Genomic DNA, 17,975 nt, shown 5'->3' with positions numbered 1-17,975 from the left:
TTTCAACGGAAGTAGCACGTTTTCGCGTCTCGTTGGATCAATAGACAGAAATGCTAATGCCTCAACAAAAAGATCGGCCATCGCCGACGAAACAAAGACAGAATGTGGATTGCACGTCCACCCAAGGAACAAAACGACGTTGTTTTGTCTTGTGTTGTCTTCTTCCTCGCGACAACCAGATAAGAACAACCGTAAAGTTTAATTTTTCCAAGAATCAAACTTCGCAATTACTGACCAAACGATGAAATTAAAAAAGAATGATCAATTCGCCTATCAACCTAAGTCGAATCGTGACCTAAAAAGATAGTAATCGACCCGGTAATAAAAGTTATTAATATCTTTTGTCCCGAATTCGATCCACTTATCAACTAACCGACCATGGATGGCTATAAATAGCTTCCCTTGGCCAAAATGAAGGAGGAGAATCAAGTCTTAATAGATTAATCAACCTCCATCAAATTAAGATCCGCCTTTAAAATTCTCAAATTTTTAAGTATTTTTTTTTAAATCTTGCAGAGCTTCAAAGCTCGGTTATGACTTATTCTAAAGTTTTAACAAAAATCTAGGTGTTTTCCAACTCAATGTTAGTTTTTTAAACACGTTGTAATTAATATCATGAACAAAACATGATTTTTTTATATTTCAGTTTTAGTGTTTTTTAACCTTGCTTAATTCTTTGATTTTATGGTTTGAAAATGATTCTAAGGTCATTTATAAACTATATATGGAAGTAAAAATTAAACGAATTAAGCTATAAAACAGAAAAAATCAATTTTAAAATTAAAAATTCTAAAATCAGGGTTTCTATTCTTGGGTCTTAACTCAAAAATAGTCACTCCTAAATCTTCCAAAACATTCTAGTGATGTTAAGAGTATATTCAAATCAATTTTGATCGATACAATGCATGTTTGTATAAAACATTTTCAATTCTTGAATCGAACTAAAGTTATAGCCATTTATGATGTTTCTATTTAAATCAATTCTAATAAATATGAGAAAACTACTGGAAATCCCATTTGAAAATTAAGATTTTAAAAATCGAAATTCAATTTTTTGGGGAAAATACTGTCGGAGTTCCCTAGACTCCTTGTGGTTGAATGACGACTCCGGACCACATTAGACAAATTCTAAATGGGGAAACGAAATTAGTTTGGCAATAGGTCTTGGCTGTTGGTTGAAGACGAAGTTAATTTGGCAAAAACTCTGCTACTCCGCTTGAGTTAACCCGCGCGCTTGGTCCACCCAAAGCGCTTCATGCTGCACGTTGACCGAAGGTTAAACCGGTTGAACCCGACCCAGATAGTGTCAATAGTTGGCCTAGCTTGTGCCCGAACCGTGTCTCGAGAAACGGTGGTCCATCTAATGCACAATCCACTTGCCCAAGTGCCTGTTTGCTTTTTTTAAATGTTTTCTTCAAGATTTAAAGTCCTAAACTATTTTTAAAATTTTAAAAAAATAGAAAATGATTTTAAAAATATTTTCATAAAATACTATTTCATAAAATACTATTTTATAAAAGGTCGGTTTGAATTTTTTTATTTTTTTTAACACTTTCAATTTCAATTGATATTTTTAGGTACAAATTCTCATAATTTTTGACATCAATGTTAGTAGTTAGGTGTCAATGTTTATTTAATTTTTAAATTTAAAATATCAAATATATGTCTAAATTATGAAAAATAATATGAAAAAAAAATAAAAATCAAATCTTCTACTAATTAATAGTTAAAATTTTGTGAACTAAATAATAGTTAAAATTTTGTGAAATAAAGACGGTTTTTTAATAGGTTCAAAAGACATAATAAAAATGTCTTTTTCTAATTATCACTAAAATTTTTATATATAATCTTGAATTTTATTAAGTATCAACTCTTAAAAATGACCCTTAATTAAATTTAATTTTATAAAAAAAATATTATTTCAATCCTTAGTTTTTTTTTAGATTAAGGAAATAACAAGTTATAAAATTTGGTGGCCAATCAAAATTAATTATTTTTATAATTAATTGTCTTTTAAATATATTTTAATAATCGCATACAATTATTAATATACAATTATTAATATTATTATTTATTTATTTATAAAATAAAATAATATATAATAATAATAAAAAGTTAATTATGGAGTTAATGTTTTAAAAATATATTTAGAAATCTTTTCTAGAAAATTAACTATGATTAATATGATTAATCATATAACTATTATAAAGAAATGATGGTGGATTATTAATATATATTACATATTGTTAATATTATTTGTTTATGAAATAAAATAATATATAATTAAAATGTTTAATTGTAAAATTAAGATTTTAAAGAATAATATTTATTTATAAAATAAAATAATATATAATTAAATTGGTTAGTTATAAAGTTTAAATTTTTAAAAATATATTATTTATTTATAAAATAAAATAATATATAATAAAAAGATAGTTAAGAAAGAAGTTAAAAATAATTTTTTAAATATTTTTGAGTATTTTTATATAATAAATGGTGGAATTATCAAATTGGGTTCTTTATTCGAGAAGGTCAGTTAAGATTTATGACCTTTCTTTCAAATCTCACCAATACTTCTTAGTATTAAAGTTATAAAAAATGAAATTTTATTCTAACCATTTCAAACGTTGTTAGCTTATTATCAAATTTTGTTATAAATAAATAATTAGTTAATGTCACTAATTTTAATTATCGAATTTTAACTAATAGAAAATTTTCACTATTAATTTTTTAAAATTCAGTAATAAAAACTCTTAATTAATTAAAATTTAATAATTAAAGTAATCAAATAAAATTTTATTTATTTATAAATGTCTCCGATGTAATAAATTAATGTCATTTGAAATTGTTAAAACAATCCCTCATCTTGTATAATTTTACCATAAAAACCCAAACAGAAATAAATTCAAAATCTTAACTGACCCAATAAAAAATTTTATTTTGACCCTTTATGGTAAATATACCAAATAAAGAGTTCTATTTTGACACTTTATGATAAATATGTTAAAACCTTTAGGGTGAGTAGAGTCACCCTAAAGTTGAAGAGACCTAAAAAAAAATTGTTTTTATTTTTTATTTAATTGGTATGTTATATTAAAAATATATAATAATTTTATATTTAAATTAACAAAGTAATATAGTTAGTTAAATAATTTAAAAGTATTATTATCTTGAGTTCAACTATTGCATAAAACATATCTTTAAGACCTTATAAAAGTAATTGACTAAAAGTTACACGCATATTTTACTTTATTTTTTAAAATAATTATGAAGTACACTGTACAAGGATAATTAGTTTTATTGAAAGTATTTTGAGTTATATGATAACAATGTTTTTAAATAGTAACCGTGATTGCTCAATATTCTCTATATTCAATATATATACCACTAGGTCTGTCTCACTTGGTTATTGCATCAATAATTCAATATGCATTTTTCTATGAACAATATACTCTATGGTCCTATTAGTAGTTAGACATGATAATTTTAAAGCATCAAATATTACAACAATATTTAACTATGATAAGTCATTTTATTATATAAAAATTATATATTCAATAAATTCACTTACTTATAAGTTTATGTGAATTTAATAGTAACGCTAACCATATCTTCATTGAATCCTAATCTTTTCGTACATAGTTAGGTTGGTTTAATAATTATTTATAATCTTAATTTTTTTCTTATATTATTTCCATTAAATTTTCAAATCATACAAAAAAATACAATCATTTACGAAAGACAGAAGCAGAAGAACAAGGAAGACGGCGATTTCTCCGAGGCGATCTGCTGAAGACGAAGAAGAAAGGGATCCCAATCGGGGAAGATGACCTCTGTTGTCCGATGATTTGCGCGACGACTGGCTTCGATTGATTGCAAAGAGGACGACGCAAATCGTTGAGGGTTTTGCTGCCGTTTAGAGAAGAAATGGGGAGGCAAAATGGGATTTTTGTCATGACCTAATAGATTATTATAATCCCAATCCGAACAAGACCCAATCCAGCGGCGAAGTTTTGAGTTCATGAGAAGAAATAGAGAACTGCAAAGACCAAAAGTGAAGTCTTCAAGTTACTCGATTTATCATTCCTGAGGTAATTCCTCAAATTCTAATAGAATCATCCATTTGTTGGTTGGTGTTACCTTTAAAATGCAATACCACCCGTCTCTTTCACATGATTTAGCTCTCTATGTGCTCCTTGGATTGTATACCCTGTCCGTGATTTAGCTCTGTTGTCCACAACCCTCTATCTTATCGTCTAGCTTATTTATAAATTTTTATTCTTTTAGCTTAACATATATTATTATGATTATCCCAAACACTTGGCGGACCTTTCGTTTATGAACCCATTTGTCCTGTTCTGACTTTTGATTCTGGTATATCTAGACAGATGCGTTCCGTTCTTACAAGGGTAATGGCTTCCACCGGTTCAATTGCATCTGCAGGAGACATTGTGGTGGATAGCTTAATCTCAACTTGTGGGAATCTTTCTAACTTTGCAAAACCGGCTGGGGTTTACTTTACCGATGGAGGTGCTCATCATTGTCAAAAAGCTGGTATTAGTTTGAGACTCAAAGAAGGGATAAAAGGGCATGGCGTTTATAGGCAATACAGTTTTGCAGCTGCCCAGAAACCTTGCAATTCCAGTTCATTTGTTGGTCGCCGGAGTAATTGGTTTCGTACCTCATCCACCGCCTCGTATGCTGATGGTGCTGAGGCTGATGTGACCTTTGATGAGTTGAAAATTGGTAAACAGCTTGTTAACTCAGCCATGTCCTCAGACCTGTATGTGATTCGTTATCCTTATTGTTCTCTTCTTCCTTTTTCATGTTATTCATGGAGTCCTGTTTCTGTGCCTAGTGGCTAGATTCCTTATTATTCTATTTATTACTCATTTCAGGAATGTTGTCGTTGAGAAAAGACTAAGATTAGTTTCTGGATCTTGCTATCTACCACATCCTGAAAAGGTAAAAACGGGTGGAGAAGATGCTCATTTTATCTGTGAAGAAGAACAGACAATTGGAGTAGCTGATGGTGTTGGTGGATGGGCAGATGTTGGCGTTAATGCAGGATACTATGCACGCGAGCTTATGTCTAACTCGATTGCTGCAATTAGGGATGAGCCGAAGGGTTCTGTAGATCCAGCTAGAGTACTGGAGAAAGCTCATTCACTCACAAAAGCAAAAGGTTCTTCAACAGCTTGTATCATAACCCTTACAACTGAGGTTCACTCTCATTATCATCTTTTGCTTTTCAAATTGAGATTCTGAAATCAAAATAGAATGAAGATGATTGATTTTACATTGATCCATTTTGATAATCGGAATCGGGCTTTAATTCTCTACAGGGACTGCTTGCAATAAATCTAGGGGATAGTGGATTTATAGTAGTTAGAGATGGAATTTCAATTTTCCGATCACCTGTGCAACAACATGGCTTCAATTTCACCTATCAACTTGAGAGTGGAACTGGATCTGATCTACCAAGTTCTGGACAGGTATTAAGTCAGATTTTGTAGTTTTTTAATTAATGAATTGTTATTGAGTAACATTTATCCAATGAACTGAATTCATTTAGATTAAGCTATACATTTGTTTTGTTTGTAATTAAACCAGGTTTTCACAGTGCCAGTGTCAGTGGGAGACATAATTGTAGCCGGGTCGGATGGACTGTTTGATAACTTGTATAACGAGGAGATAACGGAGGTTATAGTTGATGCAGTTAAGGCAGGATTGGACCCGCAAGGTATGGCCCAGAAGATTGCAGCCCTTGCTAGGAAACGAGCTCTGGACAGGAACAGACAGTCCCCTTTCTCTGTTGCGGCACAAGAAGCTGGATTTCGTTATTATGGAGGGAAACTCGATGACACTACAGTCCTCGTTTCCTATGTAACAAGTGGCTGTAGTAGTAAACTCTGATGGAGTTTTTATTTATTTATTTATTATTAATAAAACATGTATTCAAGCTCCATCTGCTTCTACTTGAGAAGGGTTGGTGTTGATTTTGGTAAATCTGGAACTTGAAACACCCAACTGAAAAAGGCTTAGAGGTTTTTGTTTGTTTGTTTGTTTTGGAGTTTGACAATAATTGATTTTCTTGTAGTGCCATTTATGATAACTGTTTGTGTGATGGTGGGAAACTGCATATTTAGTAGAAAAAGAGGATGTCTTTGATCCTCAAAAGCCAAAACTTATGCAATTTTGGACAGAGATGTTAATCGTTTTCTAGTTGTGTTAAACATTCCTACAAGACATTTAGAATAGATTCACCATACATAGAACAAAACCTGCACATGTGGTTTCGAAAATTTTGAAACTGAACTTTTTTTCTTTCTAAACTCTTTCGCAAATTCAAATAGGTCTAGAATTGTTACATAACATGCTTAGATCTAAACTACATCACAAACTTGAACACAAAGATTGGCATTTTTTTCGTTATCGAATATTTGGAAACTCACAAAGCTACATGATGAATGGAAGGTATCGGGGCTTACACAACTTAAAAGTGATTCAACAAACGTGTTTTGATTGATCCAATAATAAACCGAGGTTACTAGCTCTAAAGGTTCAAAATCTGAAAACTTTTAAAAACTGTCCATTAATGCGTTATGTCTCATTTTCCCTAAGTGGAGCTTTTTTGTTTGCGCCGCAAGAAGAAGAATGTGGACAGCAGGGACGCTGACCGCGCGTTCGTCGCCCTTCCATAGCGCGAGCGTCCCGCTATGGTTGACCTGGGTGTTTGTGCCGCACTTGGGTCCTTATATGATCTTTTGATTTGGGGGTTGATCTAAGGTCCAGTGCTTCTTGCATGTTGCGTCTAGGCTGTTTGACTTGATGTAGTATTATTATTTTCTTCATCTCAAAACAAAAGACCAAAAACAAATTATATTTTTTTTTAAATCATTTATTTATTTAAATTAATATAAGATTAAATTATAATATTATGGTGTAAAATATGAGTTAAAATATTATAAAAAAAGATAAACATTACCACTTTTGAACATGAATAAAATTAACCCAAAATATTTACAAATAAAATAAAAGAATAAATTATAATAAAATTATACAGTATCATTGTTGCATTTAAATAATAATAAACGGTATCAAACAATATATTCATAAACTTTTCTTTTGTTTTGCTATAGAACATATATTCTTCTATAGAACATATATTCTTTCCATTCCACATTTTCCCTTATCCTAAGTTTGTAATTTTATTTTGTTAAGGTATGTATTTTTTTTAAGTAAATAATATTTATTGGTAATGAAAATAATTTATAAAAGAATTAATGAGATATGTTCTCATTTTTAATATAAAAAATATTATAAAAATTCGTTTAACTAACTACACTATTAAACACTAGCTCATTCTCCTCAAAGAGTATTTGTAAATCTTTAAATAAAGTTTCGAAACACATCTCAATCTTGTAACAATCTCATTTTTTGTAACTCTATTTTTTTCGATTTACTTATTAAGTTCATTAAAAACATTTTCACCATTAAATGTTATAGTGGGTAAAAGAATAATTATTTAGTTAAGATTTTAAGGAATAATAAAATATTTGAGGATTTCTTTCTTAGAGTAAAAGAATAATTATTTTATCTCCATTTAGTTATACCGTATAAGACTGTAAATACTAAATACAATATAATTGTACCTGCAGCAAATTTGTAAGGTATTTGATTTTGAAATTTGTATATACAGTACATAAGTAAGTTACTTTATATTAGTTATAAAATTATAACTGAAAAAAACAGTTACAAGCCTTATTAAAACTTTTATTTCTATATCTTTCTCTTTCCTTCAATTGATAACTGAGTTATCAACAACACAAATTGATTTTGAGATCAAACGAAACATACTCTTCTATTATATGTAAGCATGAGATAAAGATTCTAAATTCAAAAGGAGAATAGAAAGGAATAACACATAACTCCATGTCTATCTAATAAATGATATATCTCGCAAGTAGAAGTTTATGGTTTCAATTTTTTATTAAAAAACCTTCAAAGTCATTTTAGATATTTGATTGGAGACTTAACTCTCATAATCACTGTGGTTTTGTATAATTTGTGTTGCAGTATTTATGGGAGTTGAAATCACCACATAATACTAGTCTGCTAGAATGTATAATGGTATAAGAATAATAATTTATATTTTATAATTCATTAATTTGAATAAGAAGAATAAAAATATAAGAAACTTATAACTATAAATAATTATTTTTCATTTAACACGTACAATTAAACAAAATAAAATACTAGACTAAATCAAATAAATATTAAAATAATAATTAAAAATAATTTATATAAAAAAATAAAATAATCTTTTTATATTTTTTACACTTTCTTATATATCAATCAAATATAAAATAACAAAAATTATATAATTTATATATATATTTTTTTTTATGTAATTGTATCTACTACTCTTAGGGCTCGTTTGATCTTTGGGTTTTTGGGATAAAACCCAGGTTTTATCCTAAAACCCAACAATCCCATCATAAATCAAATCAATCCTTTTATTCATTAAAATACCTAAATTACCCTTACTTAAATATTTTATTTTATATTAATAAAAAATAATATATATATCTTATAATATTTTATTATATTATAAAATTTATTTTCATTAATTTATAAATATATATCATTTAAATTACATATTTATAAAAAAATTTATTCAAATTTTTTTTTATATAAATTAACTTTAAATTATTATTCATTTAAATTTTTATTTATATAGTAATGAAAGTCTTTTATCTATATAAATACTTAAATTACATTCTATTTAATATTTTATTTTATATTAATAAAAATTTATTTTAATATATATATATAATATTTATTTACATTTTAATTTATTTTAATATAAATTAAATTCTAAAATTATTTCATTTTAATTTTTTTTATTAATTATCTTAAATAAAATTTAAAACACAATCTAAATCTAATTATAATCTACTATATTATAAAATTTTAAATAAATAATTTATATTAAAAATAAAGGTAATATATCTAAATATCAAAATAATTAATTTATAAATATACCTTGTTTTAATTAAAATTTTAAAATAATTTTAAAAAAAAATTGAGAAAGATGAAAGAAAAAAAATATAGAACAGAGAATGATCAATTAATTGAATTATTAATTATAACTATTAAATATATATATAAGTTCAGTTAGAGGAGAGAGAGAGTAGAAAGAAGGAGTGAAAACAAAAGAAAGGGTAAAAAGGAAAAAAAAAAAAAAAAACTGATTTTTTTCTTAATTTTGTCAAACATAGGTTATTTGGGCAAAATCTATATAAAATCCTAATAACCACTAGATCAAACGAGCTCTTAATCTCTTATTCAAAAGGAGGCAGAGAGTATTGTGAGACTTAGAACATAACACCATATTTTTCCAATAAGAATAGTGATTGCTCTCTCTTCTTGATCGGGCTTGTGTGGAGTTTTGAAGCTGTCTTCAAGTTAGTCGATTTATCATTCCTCAAATTGCAATTTCTATTATGTTGTTTTCTCTTCTCATAGAATCATCCATTTGTTGGTGTTTTTCTATCTTCAATCTCAATGCGCCGCCCGTCTCTTTCACATGATTTAGCTCTCTTTGTGCTCCTTGGCTTGTATACTTTATCTGTGTTTTCCCGTGATTATTTAGCTCTGTTGTTCAAAACCCTCAATTCATTAGGGAATGTGATCTCTATCCTATCGTCTAGTTTATTAATTTTTTAGGTTAAGATAAAAAAAAAGACCTTTCTTTTATGGACCCATTTGTCCTGTTCTGACTTCTGATTATGATATATCCAGACAGATGCGTTCCATTCTTACAAGGGCATTGGCAACTTGTAGGAATCTTTCCAACTTTGCAAAACCAGCTGGGGTTTATTTCAGCAATGGATGTGCTCGTCATTGCCAAATAGATTGTACTAGTTTGAGACTCAAAAAAAGGACAAAAGGGTATGGCGTTTATAGGCAATACAGTTTTACACCTGCCAGTGCCAAGAAACCTTGCAATTCCAGTCTATTTGTTGGTCGCCGGAGTAATTGGTTTTGTACCTCATCCACCACTTCATATGGTGATGGTTTGAAAATTGGCAAACAGCTTGTTAACTCAGCCATGTCCTCAGACCTGTATGTGATTCGTTATCCTTATTGTTCTCTTCTTCATTTTTCATGTTAATATGTTGTTCATGGAGTCCTGTTTCTGTGCCTAGTGCTAGATTCCTTATTATTCTATTTATTACTCATTTCAGGAATGTTGTTGTTGAGAAAAGATTAAGATTAGTTTCTGGATCTTGCTATCTTCCACATCCTGAAAAGGTAAAAACAGGTGGAGAAGATGCTCATTTTATCTGTGAAGAAGAACAAACAATTGGAGTAGCTGATGGTGTTGGTGGATGGGCAGATGTTGGAGTTGATGCAGGATACTATGCACGCGAGCTTATGTCTAACTCGATTGCTGCAATTAGGGATGAGCCAAAGGGTTCTGTAGATCCAGCAAGAGTACTGGAGAAAGCTCATTCACTCACAAAAGCAAAAGGTTCTTCAACAGCTTGTATCATAACCCTTACAACTGAGGTTCACTATCATTATCATCTTTTTGCTTTTCCAAATGAGATTCTGAAATCAAATTAGAATGAAGATGATTGATATTACATTGATCCATTTTGATAATTGGAATCGGACTTTAATTCTCAACAGGGACTGCTTGCAATAAATCTAGGGGATAGTGGATTTATAGTAGTTAGAGATGGAATTTCAATTTTCCGATCACCTGTGCTACAACATGAGTTCAATTACCCCTATCAACTTGAGAGGGGAACTCAATCTGATCTACCAAGTTCTGGACAGGTATTAAGTCAGATTTTGTAGTTTTTTAACTAATGAATTGGTATATATTGACTATTGAATAACATTTATCCAATGAACTGAATTCATATAGATTAAGCTATACATGTGTTTTGTTTGTAATTAAACCAGGTTTTCACAGTGCCAGTGTCAGTAGGAGACATAATTGTAGCCGGGTCGGATGGACTGTTTGATAACTTGTACAACGAGGAGATAACAGCAGTTATAGTTGATGCAGTTAAGGCAGGATTGGACCCTCAAGTTATGGCCCAGAAGATTGCAGCCCTTGCTAGGAAACGAGCTCTTGACACGAACAGACAGTCGCCTTTCTCTGTTGAGTCACAAAAAGCTGGATTTCATTATTATGGAGGGAAACTCGATGACACTACAGTCGTCGTTTCCTTTGTAACAAGTGGCTGTAGTAGTAAACTCTGATGGAGTTTTTATTTATTTAGTATTAATGAGAAGGGTTGGTGTTGATTTTGGTAAATCTGAACTTGAAACACCCAACTGAAAAAGGCTTAGAGGTTTTTGTTTGTTTGTTTTGGAGTTTGACAATAATTGATTTTCTTTGTAGTGCCATTTATGATAACTGCTTGTGTGATGTTGGGAAATTGCATATTTAGTAGAAAAAGAGATCTTTTTTTTCTTTTCAATTTTCAAATTACATTATTGGCCTATTTTTGTATGTTTAGTTAAGGTTTATAGATATTTCTAATTCTATTGTTATGTTTTCTACTCTTTTGCTATGATATTTGTTTTTGGAAAAGTGAAGAAAATACACAACTAAAAACCAAACTTAGGGGATGATGGAAGAGAGTAATGGGCAATGTCATAGAACTTCTTGTTTTAATTTGGGTCATTAGAATCAAATCTAATTAATCAATATCTTATTATATAATGAATCATTTATCAAATAGTAAGCTATTGACCCTTTTGACATTATAGTCCCTTTTCTGATTACAAATATTATTTTCAAATAATCCTATAAACTTGCAATTTGTGTTCCTCAAGCCTGAATCTTTTTAATATTTATTTTAAAAGTTATCACAACAGTATAATCATCAATTTTTAGCATTGGAGTTATCCTAATCGTTAAATCATTACCTCAATCATGAATACTCCAACACACTAAACCTATTTCTTGTTACTAAAATGGGAAACAAAGATGATTTGAATAAATGATTATCTTAATAATTTATTGCAAGAAACAAGATTACAAATTTAACCCATAGTGCCATTTCCTCAAATATTTGGCAGTCAATAAAATATTCTGCTTAAAATGAACATTTTTACATTTTTTTCTTCCCGTAGTATCACTTCGGTATTTACATTCACTCCAGCTCAAACTTAAAACGTTTTATATGAGAACACTTAAATTTGACATTCATGTAAATTCAATATTAATTGGATCACCTAGACAGTGTCAAGAAAATGTCAAGCCTTGTTTGATTGCCAAATAAAAGAATATCCTAATACCAAAAACAAACAAGAAGAAATCATGTTAAATGTGCAAAAATACAATGGTAAATAGTGGGTAGTAATAATGTGGATAAATGAGATCCAATTAACTTTTAAATTCAACAAGAAAATGTCAATCTCTGTATTGAGTGATCAAGTTGGAATTTAAGCTTAATTTGTTACTTTGAAAAAAGTGCATTTATAAGCTCAAGTATTTTTATAAATTGTGTTGTTAATTATCAATATGAAATATGTTTATTTTTTAATTGGATAAAATTCAAGTGCCCAATGATGTTTTCAAAATTAGATTTTTTTTTTCAGTAACCATTAAATTGAATTTGGAATATCTTATTTCAATTAATAAGTTTGACAAAAAATTTAATATTAAGAATTATAATTGAAATTATATGTGATTTTATTATAATTAATTCTACTTATTTTTAGTTTGGATTGTAATTCAAATATTTATTTATTTTTAACAAAAATATTTTATTATTTTATGTTTAAAACACAATTAACAAGTTGAACTCAAACTTTTATTTTTTTTTAGTTTAAGAAGTTCACAAGCAGCTAGATGAAACTTCATTTTCCAGCCTCACAAATAATTTTATTACCCTCGCGAGCAAGATCACGTCATTCATTACGAGTTTTTCTAGTATATACGTTTTTTTTCCATTCTAAATTTCGGGCTATGAAGAGAGACTATTCTATCTTTTGTTTCATTTTTTCTAGAACAATCACAAACATTTTTTTTATTATGGATTTACAGTATAAATTCATATGCTAGGTAAATTCTTTTAAAATTTTAGAATAACCACAAACTAGAATTAATGGATAACACTTGATTATTATATGTTTGTTCTAATTTTTGTTGTTTTTATGTTGAAAACGGTTTGGATGGGATGTCCCTATTGAAACCAAAATGCATTTTCCTATATTATTTAGATATACAGTGAATGAAATTCTTACATTTTATCTAGCCCATTCCCATTTTGGGCGGAAAAGATTCATCACTAGTCCTAAGATCCACGCATATTGATATATGTATATGTTCCATAAAATAAAATTCTTAAAGTTCAAAGAACCACTATAAATTTTTTAATTTAGTATATATATATATATTATTTTGAATTTAGAAAGTTAACGTGTTAAGCTAATATTTTTGTTTTTATTTAGAAAGTTAATCTGTCGAACATTTTTTTTTAATGAGAATTGAATCATAGATAAAATTCTTAACACTTATATAATCCTATTAGGTTGTGACAAACTAATATTTTAATAATATAGATAATAATATTTTTATTATTATTTTTCACAATTTTATAGTTTTTCAATATCGTGAAATTAAAATTTCAATGAAATTCTAATTTTAATTTCACTCATTGAAACATACTCTTTAACTTTTTAATTGTTTTTCTTAAAATCTATGATAATTTAATTTTATTTAATTTATTATTATTATTATTTTTCCTAAGTGAATTTTCTTTTCTTTATTTATTAAGAATTTGCATGGACTACATATCTTTTTAGATGAATTGGTGAATGATAAGAGAGAGAGAGAGTTGAGAATCTCATAATTCAATTATTGTCACATAAATATACTTTTGTGTAGTTGAAGTTTTCTTTCTCATTTAGAAACCTTAGTCCTTAAGTACTTTACCCAATATATATATATATATATATATATATATATATATATATATATATATATATATATATATTATATATTCTCATCCAATATTGACTTTTAAGTAGACATTATCCTTTTTGTTTTTGACAACTTCTTTTCAATTTTTATAATATATAACATTGTCCTATTTATTTTGAGTTAAGTGTTTTGAAATTGTTTTCTCTTTAACCTATTTAATTAAGACTCATAGACTCATAATTAAATAAATATTTTTAATTATTTTTTAACCAACCAAGATAGTTTGAATGAACTTTTTTTTACCTATAATATCAAAATTTTATGTTTTATTCTTATCAATAGAACATGATATATATATATATATATTTTAATTTAAGTAATGGGTTTTATTTTGAGTTGAAGGACAAACAAAATATGGAATTTGTGATCGCTTTGTCATTTTCATGATGAATTGTCGCTTAGGAGAATATAATTAAATGAAATGAATGATGTCATTCAAAAATGATGGATGATAAAAGGATATAGAATATATATATGAATAAATATACCCTCAAAAGAATGGATGTACTCTTTTTATTTTAATCTTTCCAAAGGAAGATAAATATATTGTCAACGAATGGATCAATTTATAGTTTTATTTATTAAGAATGATAAATTGTGTTTACTTTTAAAAAAACAAAATAAGATTGTAAATTAGTCTCATCTCATTTAAAAAAAAAATTGAAACAAGAAAATTGAAATACTAAACAAAAACAAACAAAACTTAAGAAGATAACAAGTGGGAGAGAGCATGTAAAATAATATTCAATATAAATAAATGAATGATTTTATAATTTAAGAAAATACAAATATTCTATTGTATTATTCTATTTTAAAGAATGATTTTTTTTTTTAATAAAAATTGAGTTTCAAACCCAAAACTTTAAAATTAGTTAAAATATCAGGAAAGACCAAAATATCATGGAATCGTCTTATTTGATGTGAATTATTTATATATTAAATCTAATTATTTGAATAAATTAATATATTATTCATGAATAATTTCTTTATCAAATTATCAGCTAAATTAATTAATAAAATATGATCATCTAACATATATAATCCCTTTTCTCAATAAAAGAAAAAACTATTTTGAAATAATCCTATATTAAGTTTACTATCCCTAAATAAATCTTCCAAATCTTAAAATCATTAATTTGAATTGAAGTTTGAAACTGAAATTTGCTGACAATTTAATTAGTTAAAATTGAAATTAACATATTTATATTTATTTTCTTTTACCCATTTACATACTTCAATCATTTAAAGGTGTGACCCAATTGAAGTTAGGCGAGTCAATGAATGGTGTTAATTTATAAGGATGGAATCAAATTAAAAGGTGAAAAAATAAGCAAAAATTGGGGAATAATTAAATTGCTTTATTAAATTAATTATTAGACTAAGACATGATTATCATGTGATCAAAAGATAAAATAAATAAAGATACATAATATTCATTTATTGTATATACTTTCAGAAACATAATATTATTCATTACGTTCTATAGTGTGATTATTATTATTATTAATTCATTTAATTTTTATAAAGTTTAGTATATATTGCCAGTGGTATTTGATCAGTATCTTTAGTATTTAATTGAAAATAAGGGTTGGAAAGTTGAAACATCTTTTTGTAAGGATGGCCCTATTACTTTTTTCCTCCAACAAATTATTATTATTATTATATATAATCTTCATTAATAAAGTAAGAAAAGTTAAAGTGTTATGTTGTCTTTATGTAAAAATTAAGTTATTTAAATCTGAGTGTTTTAATTTTAGTTTTAATATATCATCCCTTATGTTGTAATGGTTTGTTTCTTTTCTATGATAGGACTTTTATTTCTTTTTTATTATTTAAAAAAAAAAAATAGGACTATTTTCAATATAAAATGACCTACAACTTTCAATTTAAAATATTTAATTGAAATTTTACACGAGATCTTTAATTCTTAAACTATATTTTTTCACACGAATTTTATTATATTAGAGAGTAATATTAATAAAAAGAATTCAACTTGTTCATAACAAATTATCCTTATATAGTGTTGGCTGAATATGATCCACTGGTAGTAAAAAATGTATTATTAGCTAAATGATAATATTTCATGCATGTTTTCTAAAAATAGAAATGAAAGGTCAAGTACAGTCCCCTCCTTAGTGACTAGCACTTTTCACAATTCGAATATATTCTCTCCATGCCCCCATCACCTTTACCATGATTTTTAAGATTTTTATATTTTAAAATACTCTATTTTTTATATTATTTTTCTTAATGAAAAAATATATATAATGTTTAATTTGAATTTGCTTGATTTATCGAGTCGAGAGAGCCAGGGACGGACTTAAGATTTGGTGATGGGGTAGCTTTAAAAAAAAATTAAGGTGGGCTAAAATAAAAAAACTAGAAAATTTTGGATAAAACGAGTAAATAAATTTAAATTTTACATTTTTTTTTAATAATTAAATAAACAAAATATTAATTCTATTGATTTTTTTTTTAAAAAAAAATTATGAGGTAATGTCACATTTTAACAGTAAAAAAAATAAAAAAATTTCGGGATGGGCTGAAGCCCACCCGAGCCCCTAGGTTAATTTATATATATATATGATACTAATAGTAAGTGAATACTTGGATCGGACCGTGGGTTGACCCACCCATAAATTTACAACGACTAAAAATAAAATTAAAAATGTTATATACATGTTTCAAACTTTCAAAATAACAAAATAAGTACAACTCTTTAATTAGAGATGATAACGTTTACTCGTATGCCCATGGACGGACTTAGGATTTGGTGATGGGTGGGCTTAAAAAAATTTTAGGGTAGGCTAAAATAAAAAACGAGAAAATTTTGGATAAAACGAGTAAATAAATTTAAGTTTTACCATTTTTTAATAATTAAATAAACAAAATAGTAAATTCTATTGAATTTTTTTAAAAAAAATTAGGGGTTATGTCACATTTTAACCGTAAAAAAAAAATCGGGGTGAGCTGAAGCCGTGGGTATTCGATAGTCGATTTCGGATATTTTAAATCGGGTACAGGATCAGGGTCATGCATGGAGTATAGGAGAAGGTACCCGATCGGGTACGAGGTCGGGAATGGGGAGTATGCAAAACCCAAACCCGATACCCGACTATATATAAAAAAATAAATGCTTTTTTTATTAAAATTTAATATGACATTTCAAATACATCATCATTACAAATATTATCATAAATATTTTGTTCTTATCCACACTTCACTCCAACAATATTTTGTTTATATTCTCAAAATAATTATTTCTCTCATCATTTTCAAGTTTTATTTAATAACAAAATGTATTTCCCTTTCTAAACTCTTCCTATTCAATTTATATATTGTTTTTTCAGCATTCATTCTACATTTTTCTTCACTTTAGCACAACAAAGTTGTTATTTTTTTTAAGATCTGCAATATAAGTATACAGACAAGTAATGTTTTTGTGTAATCTTTCGATATTACTAACTTTATTATGAATTACAATTATTTTTATTCTTCTCCAACCTCTATAAAATTTTAAGTTTTAATTGGGTAATGGGGTATCCATCGACGGGGATCGGGTACCCGACGAATCTGGGATGGGGATAGAAATAGTGATACTCGTCGGATTCAGGTAGTAAATATAAATCGAGTTATGGGATGAGTATTTCACTACCCAACGGGTAAGGTATCCATTGTCATCCCTACCTTTAGCCAATCGGTTAAGATTGATAATTGGTTTACCGATGAATAAGAAGCCGATAACATTAGAATTTGTGGTTATTTTGTCGAGAGATAGGTCGATTCATGTCGGTGTTTAGTTTCCCTAGAAATAAAATAGATGTGTGGTAGTATGATTAAGATTGGTAGTTGGTTTGTAGAGAAATAAGAGACGTATGAAAGTGTAATGTCACAAAATGTAGAGGTTCATTAGATTGATGGTTAGTTTGGCGAGAGATAAGAGACGTGTGATAATGAT

The 17,975-nt window shown here is 27.6% G+C and overlaps 2 protein-coding genes across 4 annotated transcripts; both read left to right on the top strand.

The window, feature by feature from the left end:
- Positions 1 to 3,747: 3,747 nt before the first annotated feature.
- Positions 3,748 to 6,056, top strand: LOC124915488 (probable protein phosphatase 2C 80). 2 transcript variants are annotated; one of them, XM_047456212.1, is made up of 5 exons: positions 3,748 to 4,091; positions 4,385 to 4,783; positions 4,899 to 5,223; positions 5,346 to 5,495; positions 5,614 to 6,056. In XM_047456212.1, the coding sequence occupies exons 2-5, from the start codon at positions 4,389 to 4,391 to the stop codon at positions 5,914 to 5,916; spliced, it is 1,173 nt and encodes a 390-aa protein (XP_047312168.1). In that variant the 5' UTR covers positions 3,748 to 4,091; positions 4,385 to 4,388; the 3' UTR covers positions 5,917 to 6,056. The 2 variants fall into 2 exon arrangements, with proteins under 2 accessions (XP_047312168.1, XP_047312166.1); XM_047456210.1 differs by lacking the exon at positions 3,748 to 4,091 and having other exon boundaries at positions 4,310 to 4,783.
- Positions 6,057 to 9,344: 3,288 nt separating this feature from the next.
- Positions 9,345 to 11,454, top strand: LOC124915133 (probable protein phosphatase 2C 55). Of its 2 annotated transcripts, XM_047455797.1 has the most exons (5): positions 9,345 to 9,470; positions 9,808 to 10,131; positions 10,254 to 10,578; positions 10,702 to 10,851; positions 10,981 to 11,454. In XM_047455797.1, the coding sequence occupies exons 2-5, from the start codon at positions 9,812 to 9,814 to the stop codon at positions 11,281 to 11,283; spliced, it is 1,098 nt and encodes a 365-aa protein (XP_047311753.1). In that variant the 5' UTR covers positions 9,345 to 9,470; positions 9,808 to 9,811; the 3' UTR covers positions 11,284 to 11,454. The 2 variants fall into 2 exon arrangements, with proteins under 2 accessions (XP_047311753.1, XP_047311752.1); XM_047455796.1 differs by lacking the exon at positions 9,345 to 9,470 and having other exon boundaries at positions 9,797 to 10,131.
- Positions 11,455 to 17,975: the final 6,521 nt, after the last annotated feature.

The sequence above is a fragment of the Impatiens glandulifera genome, chromosome 9 (genome assembly GCF_907164915.1).
Source record: "Impatiens glandulifera chromosome 9, dImpGla2.1, whole genome shotgun sequence".
In the NCBI taxonomy this organism is placed as follows: domain Eukaryota; kingdom Viridiplantae; phylum Streptophyta; class Magnoliopsida; order Ericales; family Balsaminaceae; genus Impatiens; species Impatiens glandulifera.
The sequence above is the reverse complement of the archived record's forward strand: the minus strand, read 5'-3'. Positions and strand labels throughout refer to the sequence as shown.

Bases quoted from the DNA above. Each gene is read 5' to 3' on its own strand.
- LOC124915488 (XM_047456212.1), top strand. From the start codon at position 4,389: ATGCGTTCCGTTCTTACAAGGGTAATGGCTTCCACCGGTTCAATTGCA. The intron at 5,224-5,345 runs GTTCACTCTCAT...AATTCTCTACAG, and splicing joins TCATAACCCTTACAACTGAG to GGACTGCTTGCAATAAATCT. The intron at 5,496-5,613 runs GTATTAAGTCAG...TAATTAAACCAG, and splicing joins ATCTACCAAGTTCTGGACAG to GTTTTCACAGTGCCAGTGTC.
- LOC124915133 (XM_047455797.1), top strand. From the start codon at position 9,812: ATGCGTTCCATTCTTACAAGGGCATTGGCAACTTGTAGGAATCTTTCC. The intron at 10,132-10,253 runs GTATGTGATTCG...TACTCATTTCAG, and splicing joins TCAGCCATGTCCTCAGACCT to GAATGTTGTTGTTGAGAAAA. The intron at 10,579-10,701 runs GTTCACTATCAT...AATTCTCAACAG, and splicing joins TCATAACCCTTACAACTGAG to GGACTGCTTGCAATAAATCT.